At 50.3% G+C, this 13,086-nt stretch overlaps 2 protein-coding genes across 3 annotated transcripts in view; one reads left to right on the top strand and one right to left on the bottom strand.

Moving 5' to 3' along the window:
- The window catches only part of TLCD3A (TLC domain containing 3A), a 16,111-nt gene that overhangs the window by 349 nt on the left and 2,676 nt on the right, over positions 1-13,086 (bottom strand). The window contains exons 3-5 of one of the 2 annotated variants that reach the window (XM_082707243.1): positions 11,361-11,565; positions 9,931-10,026; positions 7,796-9,454 (exon numbers count right to left, since the gene is read on the bottom strand). In XM_082707243.1, coding sequence (XP_082563369.1) covers positions 9,185-9,454; positions 9,931-10,026; positions 11,361-11,565 — 571 coding nt within the window. In that variant the 3' untranslated portion in view covers positions 7,796-9,184. Of the gene's footprint in view, positions 1-7,795; positions 9,455-9,930; positions 10,027-11,360; positions 11,566-13,086 lie in introns of those variants that run through there. The other variant, XM_082707244.1, reaches the window with a different exon arrangement.
- On the top strand, positions 226-6,748 carry GEMIN4 (gem nuclear organelle associated protein 4). Its single transcript, XM_082707052.1, has 2 exons — positions 226-611; positions 3,397-6,748. The coding sequence occupies exons 1-2, from the start codon at positions 602-604 to the stop codon at positions 6,558-6,560; spliced, it is 3,174 nt and encodes a 1,057-aa protein (XP_082563178.1). The 5' UTR covers positions 226-601; the 3' UTR covers positions 6,561-6,748.

The following is a 13,086-nucleotide window of genomic DNA, read 5'->3' as shown; positions in this document are numbered from 1 at the left end:
CGTAGCTGTGGGGAGTGGAATGTGCGTCTGTGCGACAGACACTCTTCAGGGCAGGAAGCCTCTCAGAATGGCCCATCTGTGCGGGTTAGTGGGCAGTCTGTGGAGGTCGTTCAATACGGATGAACTGTAAGCGAAGGATCCCGAGGGTTCCTGGATGGGAGCGAACTCAGAGCCTGGGACGGAGCTAGCGGGTAGGAACCGCCGGGACTCACGAAGCTGGGCTGGGCCGGGCTGGACAGAGGCGTGGCTGAGCCGCGGGAGCAAAGGGAACTGTAGGGACCGGACTTGGGGGCCGGGGCGAGGCGCACTCTGCGGAAGAGAAGGGCGGGTACTTGCCTGTTGGCTGGTTGGAGGCTTCGGGCTGGTAGGGGGCGCTGTGGGCCGGGTTGCTGGCGCTCCGCAGACCTGTTGGTGAGAACTGCGCGTGCGCGGAGCGGCCGGCGGCGCGGTGCCTCCCTGGGTTGAGATGGTGGGCGGGGACTGAGGCGCGGCCGGTTGTCCCGCCCCCGCCCCCGGAACCACCCATTGTGCCGTGGCGCCTGCGCCGCCCTCTGGGCGTCGCGGGGGAGGGGCGGCCCGCGCTGCAGCCAGCGTCGCCGCCATGGACCTAGGTGGGTGTCTTGGCTCCCGGTTCTCACCCCTCGTGGTCTGCGTCCCGAAACCCGCGACCAGGGCAGTGATGAGCGGGCCGGACTAAGGGAGCTGTCGGGGTCGGGAAGGGTGTAGGAGGGCGGGGGTGCGGGAGGCCCCGCTCTAGCTCCGGCCCCGGCGCTCCGAGGTCCGCCTCTTGCCCCCCTCGGGCGCCTTTCCACGTGAAGGGCCCAGCGAATGTGTAGAGTTCCTGAACGTGGACAGGGTTCGTGCACGTGCTTTGGAAACTGCCGGGCTCGGACGAGACGCCCCCGGGGAATCCTGGCTACCCTGACTGTTCCGTTTATTGGACGGCCACTGGGTTCTTGAGCAAGCGTCTTAACGCTCATGTGGTCCCCCTCGACGAAACGGGGATGATGAGAACGTACCTACCACACCGAGTTTGGGGGCGTTTTGATTGAGAGTACATGTATACAGTGACTGGTGCGGTGTTTTGCGCACAGCTGCTTAACCCGAGCAGCAGTTGGCGGGAAGGGTTGCAGGAGCTGAGGTGGCACTCCTGAATCTACCTGCGCTTTGATTCAGAGACCTCATGGGACCTCCCAGGGTCTGGGAGGAAGGAGTGGGGAGCTGGTATAAATTGGTGGCTCCTTTTCTGCCCCCCCCCCCCCCGCTGGTCATGCTCTTAAGGAGATGAGACCAGGAGGCTGTCCTGAGAGAGCTGGGGTGAGGCACCCCAAGAGGTGCCAGGAACAGGCTGTGGAGAAATGGTGTAGTCCTGTTGCCAGCCAGGCCTTCAGTGGTGGAACAGCAGAACTCAAAGCATGGAGGGCTGCAGCTGTGGTGATTTTAATCGCAGCCCCACCACACTGTAGTTGGACATCCGAGCAGATTGTTCTGAATCTCAGTGTTACCTTCTCTAAAACAAGAATAGTTCTCAAAAGGTTGATTTGAAGAATTTTAAAAGAGATCTTGCACAGTGCCTGGCATGGAGTAAGCACTTAACATACGTGGGCACTTAGTGATAAAAACAGGTGGGATTTGCCCAGCTATTAATCAATAGGTCCCGGGACTTACTCCTTTAGGTAGCACAGTGAACATAATATCTTGGCATATTGGGGGACAAATATCTCAGGAGTGTGCAATAAATTTAAATTTACAGAGTCAATGGGAACATTTGGGGAGCCTAGGAGAGCAGCCTGAGCCAAAAAAGGGAGGGGGGCAGAATCCCTAGTGAGACCTGTCAGCAACTACTGTTCCTGGGAGCCTGCCTCCATCACTGGGAGCCAAGTTGGACTGCCTTCAGCAGTTGGTTGTATGGGAGTGCTGATCCTTTGGCTTTTGCCGTTCCCTTGAAGTCAAAGGCCAAGATAGATTTTAGTCTCCTGAATCAAGATTCTCTTGTTGGCTCCTGGCCTGTGAAATTGGGAAAGATGTGTTCTTGGGGGTGTGAGCGAATGAAGAAGGGGTGGCATCTCCGGGCCCTGGGAAGAGGGGGAGAAATTGGGAATACTGGATAGTGAGTAGCGTTTGTACTCTGATTTTGTTCCTGGGCCAGAAGCAGCTTACCTGAGAAAGACCTATGTCTTTTCCCATTATTGAGCAAGTGAAGGCAAAGAATAATGACAAGGTTCCCCTTCCAACAATGGAAACATTTGTGGGGTATCACTTACTGAGCACTTCTCAGGCTCTTTGTAGCCAGAGGCTTATAACAGCTGTATCCTGTGTAACACTCAGCAGCTCTGGGAGATGGAATTGGGAGCTAATACTGAACAACCAGTGTTGAGGGCTTGACTAGTATATATCATTTGATCCTCCCAGTCTAATACGAAGTCTGTATTTTCCCCACATACACAGAAGGGAAGCTCAGAGAAGCTTTAGCTGCTTCCAGGTGGTTGAACTAGGATTTAAAGCCATGTCTAATTAAACATCCCCAAATGCCTTCCTTGATAAGCCTTTTGATTCCTGGCTCCCTGGAGAAAGGACTTTTCTTTCCTAATCTACTAATTTTTTTGAGTCTACCTCTTGGTTTCTACCAAAGAACCAGAGCCTTTGGTAGTTTGTTCTGTTTGACAGAGCTGTAGGGTCAACAGCTTCCCTGAAAGGCAGAAAACTAGAAATCTGTTTGCAAGACAGGCTTTAGGAGAAAAGAGGGAAGGTAGGGCTTGCCTGATGGCTTCTATGTCCACAGCCCTGGCCCATGCCCCTTTTAGACTATATCATTACTTAGAAGCGCGACTGTCATATTCCACAGTACATACTTAGTGGCCCCTGTAGCTTGGTACTGCTGTGCTCGCTCGCTCTCTCTCAGCCCTTCCTCCCCACGTCCTCTACTGGCCCATCCTTTGCTGGAGGGTCTAGCCCTTTCCTTTACACAGGCTTTCATGCAGGGTCTCATTTGCTTTTTCATTCAGTTGACCCCTCTGGGCAGAGACCTCCCTTGCTAGTCTCTCATTTCCATTGCTGGAGGACGGCTTGACCTTAATGTTCTACCTCAGACTCCAAATAACAAAAACTGAACACTGGTCCCTCCAAAGCTGTTCTGATTCTCTTCACCCAGTGATACCCATGGTCTTCTCAATCCAGGCTAGGGATTTTGGGAGTCCTTTATTCCTTAGCTGAGTCCTTTTGATTCCAGCTCTGCAGCGGCTCTTAAACCTATCCTCCTCCCCCCCTTAGAACCCTTATTGTCTCTAACCCTGATAATGAGAGCCAACCTACCAGCTGAGGTCTCTCATCTAACCTCTACTGATTATTTTAAAGATTTGTCACCACCCTCTGTCTTTGCGGCTTCTGTCTGTGCAGGACCCGTAAATATCTGTGAGGAAATGACTATTCTGCATGGGGGCTTTTTGCTTGCCGAGCAGCTGTTCCACCCCAAAGCACTGACAGAAATGACAAAGTCTGACTGGGAACGCGTTGGGCAGCCCATTGTGGAAGCCCTAAGGGAGATCTCCTCTGCCACAGCTTGCTCCCAGCCCTTTGCCTGGAAGAAGAAAGCTCTGATCATCATCTGGGCCAAGGTTCTTCAGCCCTACCCCGTCACCCCTTCAGACACTGACACTCGGTGGCAGGAAGATGTGTTCTTCTCAGTAGGCAACATGATCCCTACCATCAATCACACGGTCCTTTTTGAGCTGCTCAAGTCTCTGGAAGCTTCTGGACTCTTTATCCAGCTCCTTATGGCCCTGCCCACTGCTATCTGCCGTGCAGAACTCGAGCACTTTTTGGAGCACATGTCCGTTGACACATCTTCAAAGGATGTGGCCTTTTTCCTTAGCGTCTGGTGGGAAATGATGAAGCACAAAGGCAATCAGCAGGACCCCCTGCTCTCCCAGTTTAGAACAATGGCCCATAAGTATTTGTCATCCTCAGATGAGTTCTCCCACCCTCCAAAGAGGTTTAAGTCGGACCCAGATGTGTGTCCCACCATGCCCCTGTTGGCCATGCTGCTCACCGGGCTGAAGCAAATCCAGAGTCGAATCCTCTGCCCAGGGATGAAGTGCTGTGCGTTAGCCAACTTGGCAGACATGCTGACCGTGTTTGCACTGATGGAGGATGACCCCCAGGAAGTGTCTGCAACCATGTATCTGGACAAACTGGCCACGGTGATCTCCGTGTGGAATTCGGACACCCAGAACCCGTATCACCAGCAGGCACTGGCAGAGAAGGTAAAGGAGGCAGAACGGGACATCAGCCTGACCTCTCTGGCCAAGCTTCCAAGCGAGACAATCTTCATTGGGTTTGAGTTCATGTGCAGCCTGCTGCAGGAGTGGGGGGAGGAGCTGCAGGCCATGCTCAATGGCAGCCAGGGGACAAATTATGACAGCTTCCGGCTGTGTGACAGCCTGACTTCCTTCAGCCAGAACTTGAAGCTCTACCTGGATTCTACCAGCTTGTCCAAGGAGGAGAGGCAGGTGGTCTCGGAGCTGGCAGAGTGCGTTGCAGACTTCCTGAGGAAAACAGCCAAGGTGCTGAAGAACAAGGGCTTTGAGAAGGACATCACTGCCTCCATTGCCATGGCCATTATCGAGCAGAAGATGGACCGGCATATGGAAATGTGCTACATTTTTGCTTCTGAGAAGAAGTGGGCCTTTTCAGACGAGTGGCTAGCCTGCCTGCTTAATAACCGGGCCCTCTTCCGAGAGCCAGACCTGGTGTTAAAGCTGCTGGAAACGGTGATAGAAGTGACCACGGCAGACAGAGCCATCCCTGAATCTCAGATCAAACAAGTGATCAGCTTGATTCTGGAATGCTATGCAGACCTCTCGCTGCCAGATAAAAATAAAGTCCTCTCAGGCACCCTGCTCTCCTGGGGCCGGAAGGGTCTCTCTGAAAAGCTGTTGCCTTTCTTGGATGGGTTTCAGGAGGACGTCAATACAACTTTCAACCAGCTCACACAGAGCACCTCTGAACAGGGCTTAGCTAAAGCCGTGGCCTCTGTGGCCCGCCTGGTCATTCTGCACCCGGAGGTCACCGTGAAGAAAATGTGCAGCATGGCCGTGGTCAGTCTCGGCACCCATAAGTTCCTGGCCCAGATTCTCACTGCCTTCCCCGCTCTCCGGTTTCTGGAAGAGCAGGGTCCAAATCCATCCACCAGCTTTGTGGTGTCCTGCCTCAAAGAAACCGTCTGGACAAAGTTCTCCACACCCAAGGAAGAAAAGCAATTTTTAGAGCTCCTGGGCTGCCTGATGAATCCTGTGAAGCCCCAGGGAATCCCGGTTGCCGCTCTTCTTGAGCCAGATGAGGTGCTGAAGGAGTTCGTCCTGCCTTTCTTGCTGCTCGACATCAAAGAGGTGGACCTCAGCTTGAAGATTTTCATCCAGACTCTTGAAGCAAATGCGTGTTTGGAGGAATACTGGCTCCACACCTGCTCTCCGTTCCCCCTCCTCTTCAGCTTGTGCCAGCTCTTAGATGGCTTCAGCAAATACTGGCAGCTCCCCAGGGAGAAACGGTGCCTCTCTTTGGATGGGAAGGACCTGGTGATCCATATCCTGGAGGTCCTCTGTGAAATTATATTGGCCAATACTGAGACCTTCTCCCCAGACACCTGGATCAAGTCCCTGTCTTGGCTCCACCGGAAGCTGGAGCAGCTTGACTGGACTGTGCGCCTGAGAATGAAGAACCTCTTTGAGGGCCACTTCAAGTGTGAGGTGCCCGCCACGCTCTTTGAGATCTGTAAGCTTTCTGAGGATGAGTGGACCTCCCAAGCCCACCCTGGTTATGGCCCGGGCACAGGGCTGCTAGCCTGGATGGAGTGCTGCTCCATCTCCAGCAGCATCTCCGAGCAGATGCTGTCCCTCCTGGTGGTGGATGTTGGCAACCCCGAGGAGGTCAGATTGTTCAGCAAGGGCTTCCTGGTGGTCATGGTACAAGTCCTGCCTTGGTGCAGTCCCCAAGAGTGGCAGCACTTGTACCAGCTGACCAGGAGACTGCTGGAGAAGCAACTCCTGCACGTCCCATACAGCCTGGAGTACATTCAGTTCGTTCCTCTGCTCAACCTAAAGCCCTTTGCCCAGGAGCTCCAGTTCTCCGTGCTCTTTCTGAGAGCCTTCCAGTTTCTCTGCAGCCAGAGCTGTCGTAACTGGCTTCCAATGGAAGGCTGGAGCCACGTAGTCAAGCTTCTCTGTAACAGTCTGACCCACCTCCTGGACTCTGTTCGGATGATTCAGTCGGTTGGCCCTTGGGCTCAAGAACAGGACCTGACCCAGGAGACCCTGTTCTTTTATACCCAGGTATTCTGTCACGTTCTGCATATCATGGCCATGCTCCACCAAGAGGTGTGCGAACCGCTCTATGTTCTGGCCTTGGAGATCCTCACCTGCTACGAAACACTGAGCAAGGCCAACCCTTCTGGTAGCTCCTTGCTCCAGAAGGTAAATGAGCAGCGCTTCTTGAAGTCCATCGCTGAGAACATTAGCCCTGAGGAGCGGCGCCAGACCCTGCTGCAGAAGATCAGCAACTTCTGACCTTTGTGCACCAGAGAACAGCTGGGCCCTGGCTAGGTGGGGTCTCTAGGGGCTCAAACTGAAAAACGCAAGCCTTTCAGTTACATGAAGTTGTACACAAGCTAAAAACGTATACGGCAATAACTGTAAAGAAAATAGTTTCTTAGGTGTTTGTAACATACAAATTATAAATTCTCTTTTGAGTTTCATTGTGTCTCTTTTGAGTTATTCTGGTCAATAGACTAGACTCAGATGTGCTGTGCGGTTGGGCTCAGCTAGAGTCTTAAATATCAAGGCCGGCTGGGAGGAATGTGTTCATAACTGGACTTACCTACCCTAGAATTCAGCAAAGAAGTCCAAAGGTGAAACTACCCAAGTGGAAAAACGACAAGGTATATGTTCTTTTCCACTGAAAGCCTCTTCAAGAGTCCCTTCGTGGTGTCTTAACAAGGGCAGCAAGGGAAAAAACTAGCCACGAGTTGGCCATGTGGTTTGTGAACCCAAAAGGGAAAAAGAACACTGTACCAAGAAGAGTGTCAGGGAGTAGACTAATAACCTAATATTAGTCTAACTAATATTAACTATATTAACTAATATTAATTAACTAATATTAGTAGACTAATAATGGAGGACTTCTGCCATGGAGTTTGAGCTCCATTTAGTGGATGCGGGAGGGGCTGTTTTGTAACAGTCTGGTAAACACCAGAGATGGGTTTAAAGTCTGGGTATAATTATCTTATGCCTGGGGGAGGCTGTCATGGTTTTCAAGACTGAGTGGCAGCAGTCAGTGGTGTACACAGGGCCTTAAATATGGGGCCTTAATGTATCCAATGTCTATCACAGAACTAGGAGAACTGTTTGTAGAGGTGTTTGAGAGGCAAGGAGGGAAAAAGGATATGCCCCATCACTTTCATATGCTTAACTCTCACTCACAATAAAGCATTATTCTGGCTCCCTTCCAGCTCCTAACTGGGATTCACATAGGAAGGGAAGATCATGCCAAGAGCTGCCTGACCACTGGGCTTGAACTCTAGGACCTGATGAGGTACTCTTGGAACCCCAGGAACATGTTAGAGGGAGGTATGAGCTAGGCCCTCCTGAATGCTGAAGGTGTGACCACACCCCAACTTCTGCCAGTTGTGTGGTGTATGTGAATACAGACCAGAAGCCAGAGCTCACAGCAGGGATTCCTGTCAGGTCACAGGATGGGTCTGAAGAGAAGTCGATATTGATGTATTTCACAAATGAGAAGAAGCTGGGAAATATTAGTGCACTTTAATCACCACAGGGGTGATTTATAAAGACAGACTGACAGTAAACAAAAACGGTAAAAAAAAATTACAGCATTTGACATTTTTTAAATGGCACCCATTAAAGACAGAAATAGAATTTGAGACACTGTTACATACTCAGTACTTTGCAAGTTCATGGACAACAGTGAGTTCAAAGGCACTTTAAAACTTCTAGATTTTTACTACCATTTGAAAAACAAAAAACTTCATGGTAGCAGTTTCTAAAAACCCATCCTAGTGGATAGGGAACAATTAGTGTTGGCACCAGAGGATCCTATCTGCAAATGGTAGATGGGTCAGTCCACAGGACATGTTTTGGCCAGGGAGCTCTTGCATTCTTGTTCCCCAGCCTTCTGCGGCAAGGTGGCAGTACGCTTCTGCGGGAACAGGCTTTGTAACAGAAGCTCTGGCTTAGCAGGAGGCAGCCTAGAGGATACCTCTCACAGTTTAGGATACAGAAGCCTGTTAACACATCCTATGAAAGGGACAATGTCAAAGTGGGGGGGTTACCTGGGAAAGAGCTTGCTAGGCACCACGTCCCTTTACCCCTGCCGTTTTAACAACAGCATCCTGTGCGTGTGGACATGATGAAAGCTGGGTTTGAGGGGACATAAGATAGGAATAGGATTTGTGACGGGACAACAAGCTCACAAGTTTGACATTAGTCTTCCCACGTCAGCCTGTAGTGGCGCAGACCCATCGGCCTCCTGACCCACTCAAGTGTTCCCTTCCCTGCTTCTTACTCCCCTGCCAGGAAGACTTCTGAATGGAAGTCAGTGGACATGGGAATTCAACGTTGGCACGTGGATGACAGGATGAGTTACCTAGTAAACAGTAAAAAACTACCTACCCACAATGATTTTCCCAGGCCAACATCACAAGAATGTATTTTTCAAGAACTGAGTTCATCACTTGTTACTGCTGGTCCAGTGAGTATAGATGCTGCCCTGAGTGGTAGGAAAGGTGGGTAGCCGCCAATATTCGGGCCAGGCAGATGCCTGGACACTTAGCACCCTGGTCTACCTGTCTCCACACCCCATGCTTCTGCCTCCCAGAACCCTGGAGGTAAGACCCAAGGAGGGATCCTTGGGCTTTTCATTAAAACTGCCTTGCTGCCAGTGGAGGTCTGACAGGATCCAGTCACTGTTACTTAGAAAAAAGTGCTTTGGCCAAAGGGGCAGGTTAGAAGAGGGAGATCAGATGACTATCCTTTAGAAAAACTCAAACCCGGCTGCTCATCAATACCCAAAAGCCTGAGGCCAGCCAGGGCACAGTCTGGTCCATGGGAATACTGCATGGAGGCGGCAGTGAGTGTTTGAGGCGGCACCCTCACTGCCTGACCCCCAGGAGCACTTAGCCATCCTTTTTGGCTGGGAGGCTGTCAAAGAGCCGGGTTGCCTTCTTGCACAGCAGAGAGAACCAGTAGATCTGGGGAGCGATGAGGAAGCCATTGGCCACATTGCAGTAGAAGGGAATACGGGATGGCACCTGGAGTAGGCTTAGTCCCTGCTGTTGGCCATAGGACCAGTACATGAAAGGGAAAAGGAGGATCCGACAGGAAAGGAAGGTGGTCAGCGTGAGGATTCCATTCACTTTGTACAGAAGGGTGTGCTGCTGCTTCAGCTGCAGAAGGAAGGGGAGGAGAGGGCCATTAGTGCCACACCATGCCTTCCGTGCCTTCCGTGCCTTCCGGGAGCGACCGGCCCAAGGCCCACGGCAGAACAGCCACACATCCGGTCTTCTGACACCTGTGGCAAAGCTGGCTGAGTGCTGCTCTCTGTGTGCACACAGGCTCGAAGTTTTTCCGACAGTGATATGAACTTGGCCTAAGCCACCCAGCCGAGAGGCACACAAGAACAGTGGATTTAACAACAAGAACAACAACAAAACAAAACAAATCTGGCCAGGAAAAAATACCTAAAAAACTGTATCAAATGTGAATCAAAAGTACAATGTCACCCCCACAGGCTCAGAAGACCTTTGCATCTGTTGAAGGGTGTCCTGTCCCACCATACCTAGCGCTATGGGATTCCCACACACCCCCAGTCAGCCGCGGGCCAGCTTCCTCCCACCACTACAGCCCCATCATCCATACGTGCCTGAATCAGGACTCGGCCCAGCGACACAAAAGGAGTGCTCAGTTCTGCCATGAAGATGCAGCCGACAAAGAAGTCCCCCAGGTCTCCCCTGAGCCTCTACAGAAGAAAAGGAAAGGAAAGGGAAATAAGCTGCTACTGGACAGGGGAACCATGAGACCATGAAGGGAAAGGGCAATGCTAGAGGAGCGAGTAGACACCTGGTTGGTAGTCTTCGGCCTCCACAGCTGTAGTGCTCGGAGGGTCAAACCCCCTTGGATCCAGAGGCAACTCAGAGGTCAGGGGATCGCTTCACACACCAAGCTTTTTCTGAAATCCAATGTCAGCCGGAAGGAACCCTGTAGCCTACTTTTGGGTATCTAACTTAGTCATGCCAAGGGCACTTGGCCAGTTTAGTTCAACAAAATATATGCCAGGCCCTGTGCTAGATGTCAGGGTCCCAGAGCAACCAGGAAAATCTTTGTTACGAATGTAATGTACTCCCACCACTCCTTTTATCTTGTCAGAAAAAAATAGGATAGTGGAGAAGGACCGCTTTGTCACTTACTACCACAATAAGTAAGCTCTTAGAGCCCCAGCTGCTTCATCTCTGGTATAGGGCGGAGAATATCTAATTGTCATTTCTAATACTTCAAATTATTAGTAGAAAGCGATGAGCTTTGCAATCCAGAAGCTGTCACCTGGTAGGCACTTAGGAATTAATAATTTCCTTTCTGCACTCCCTGTCTCTCTCACTCAGGGCAGGGGGAAGAGGGGGATGGGCAAATGGACCCGAGGAGAAATTCTAAGGCTATCTGCTTTGAGAGTGGGTTTTTGTGACATCAACATGGCACATACAGTACTCTCTGACAACGTTAGAGCACTTCACCAGTTGAATGAGCTACTCTCATTTTTTTTAAAAAACAATCTGGGGTCGCCTGGGTGGCTCAGTGGGTTAAGCCTCTGCCTTCGGCTCAGGTCATGGTCCCAGGGTCCTGGGATTAGGCCCCGCATTCGGCTCTCTGCTCAGCAGGGAGCCTGCTTCCTCCTATATCTGCCTGCCTCTCTGCCTACTTGTGATCTCTGTCAAATAAATAAAATCTTTAAAAAAAAAATCTGTATGTTGTTTTGTATTGTATTGTATGCTGCTCTTATATTGTATAAACTAAAGACAGGGCCTCTGACAGAGCCAGGGAATCACAGAGGGCTAGGGTACTGCATAAAGGAAAGTACTGGTAGGGAGGGTCAGCGACATTGCAGACTGCATTTTTTTCCCCCACAGTATCTGCCGGGGAGGCTTTACCAGGGAAGGAGTGGGCAAAGGACAGTGGGTGCGGGAGGAAGGGGAAAGAAAGAGGGACAATCCAGGCTCGCAAGTACTGGTCAAAGACACCCAGTCTAACAGGAGGAGACGAGGGACTGAGTCGGCTGTCGGCTGTCTGGGAAGGCCATACCTGGGCAACTGGCACAAGGACAAACAGAATGACTGCGTGGTGTGTGATCATGAGGCGGTTTTTGCACAGGAAGTTTCGGAAGGTGGCGAGGGAGTGTCCGCGGTTCTGGTCTCTGGTTCGGTACCACTCACAGAGGTACATAGCGTAGGAGTCATAGACCATGTATGGAATCAAGAACCAGACATACTCTCGGGCAAGCCAGTGCCTAAAAGAAAGCGTATGAACAGTCCATGAGATGATGACAGATGTCAGTTTTGTACCTAAGTGGCTGTTTTCACTCCAAACGCTTTACAAGGAAGACTCTGACAGTGATAAATAAGGCGAGTGAAGATTTTTCTCTCAGTTACAGGGCCAATTACTAGGTGTCAGAGGCAGAAAGCTGGGACTCACTCAGCACCAGGTGTTTCAGTACCAGCTGTCACCATTTCCCTGATTTAGCCCTTTCGAATGCATTTTCTGATAAAAGCTAACTTTGATATAGATATCTCTACAAATGATTCATTAGCCCCACCAAGAACTTGTTCAGAGGTGTCCCAAATGCCCAATCCAATATTTCCAGTTTAACTCTACTTAGTTGCTCAATAGTTGGGAGTTTCCTCACATATTTGCTCGCAACCCCACTTTCGGAAGTTTCTGGGAAGCTACTCTGACCGTGGGTAACTGCGTGGGTAATTACGTGGGTAATTCTGTGGCTAATCCCAAATCCACTCATTAAGAAAAATACATCTGGAAAGGAGCCCAGAGCTCAAGGACTACCTTACAGCAGTCAGATACGAGCAGAGAAGCTCTGACAAAAGACAGCATTCCCCTTTACTTGCCCAAAGGGGTTTATTCCATATTTGCAGAGTTTAAACTGTTTATCACAGGCCCAGAACAGATTAGAAGGAAAGTCTCCAATGTCTACCATTTTGTTCCCAAATGAGAAATAATCATTCTACAGAAAAAGGAGAAAATCAAAACAGAAATCATATACTCTCGCTGAGAAGGATTAGCTTCATTCAATTGTCACATTTTTACTGAGCACCCCTGAGTCAGTGAGAAGAAACAGTTTAGTTTCATGGTTCTCAAACTACCTGAACCCCAGAATCACCTGCAGTGCTGGTTAAGGACTCTACTCCCCAGAGCCTCTACCTGCACGGCCTCGCGAGCTCAAGTTTGTATTTTTAACTCTGTTTCCGGTGATTTCCTAAGAAGCCAACCCACTGAACTGCAACACTGGCAATATATTCCAGAGAGGGTGCCATTCAAATCCCTGTTCCTGAACGAGTCCACACTTCTCACGGCATGACTGTATCATTAAGAAGCAATGAAACAGGCAAACAAGTAAGTAATGGCAAATATACAAGATGTGCATGTGAATTCCTCAGCCAGGTTCCATTGGGCAACAAAGATATGGCAATATTTATTCTACTGCTCATCTACGGCCTCCAGTTGCTTTCCTGAAGCAATTCCAAGCACAATAACTATGAAGAACTACTAAGCTTAGCTGAAATGCAACTGATCCCTCCCCTCCAGAGGTACCTGGGATTTTGATATTTTGCACAACCGATTCAACGGGATGTGAAATTGTGGCTGATAGGCAGGACTCTCCAAAAACTTATCAACAAGAGGTCTGGATTATAATCTTAACTGCCACCAGCCGGGGACTTAACTTTCTTTGTAGCATCAAGATAATAATTCTTGTTTTTTCCTTCCCTGACAAAGTTCTTGTGTGGATTAAAAAACT

Source organism: Mustela nivalis, assembly GCF_964662115.1.
Source record: "Mustela nivalis genome assembly, chromosome: 17".
NCBI lineage: Eukaryota > Metazoa > Chordata > Mammalia > Carnivora > Mustelidae > Mustela > Mustela nivalis.
The sequence above is the reverse complement of the archived record's forward strand: the minus strand, read 5'-3'. Positions and strand labels throughout refer to the sequence as shown.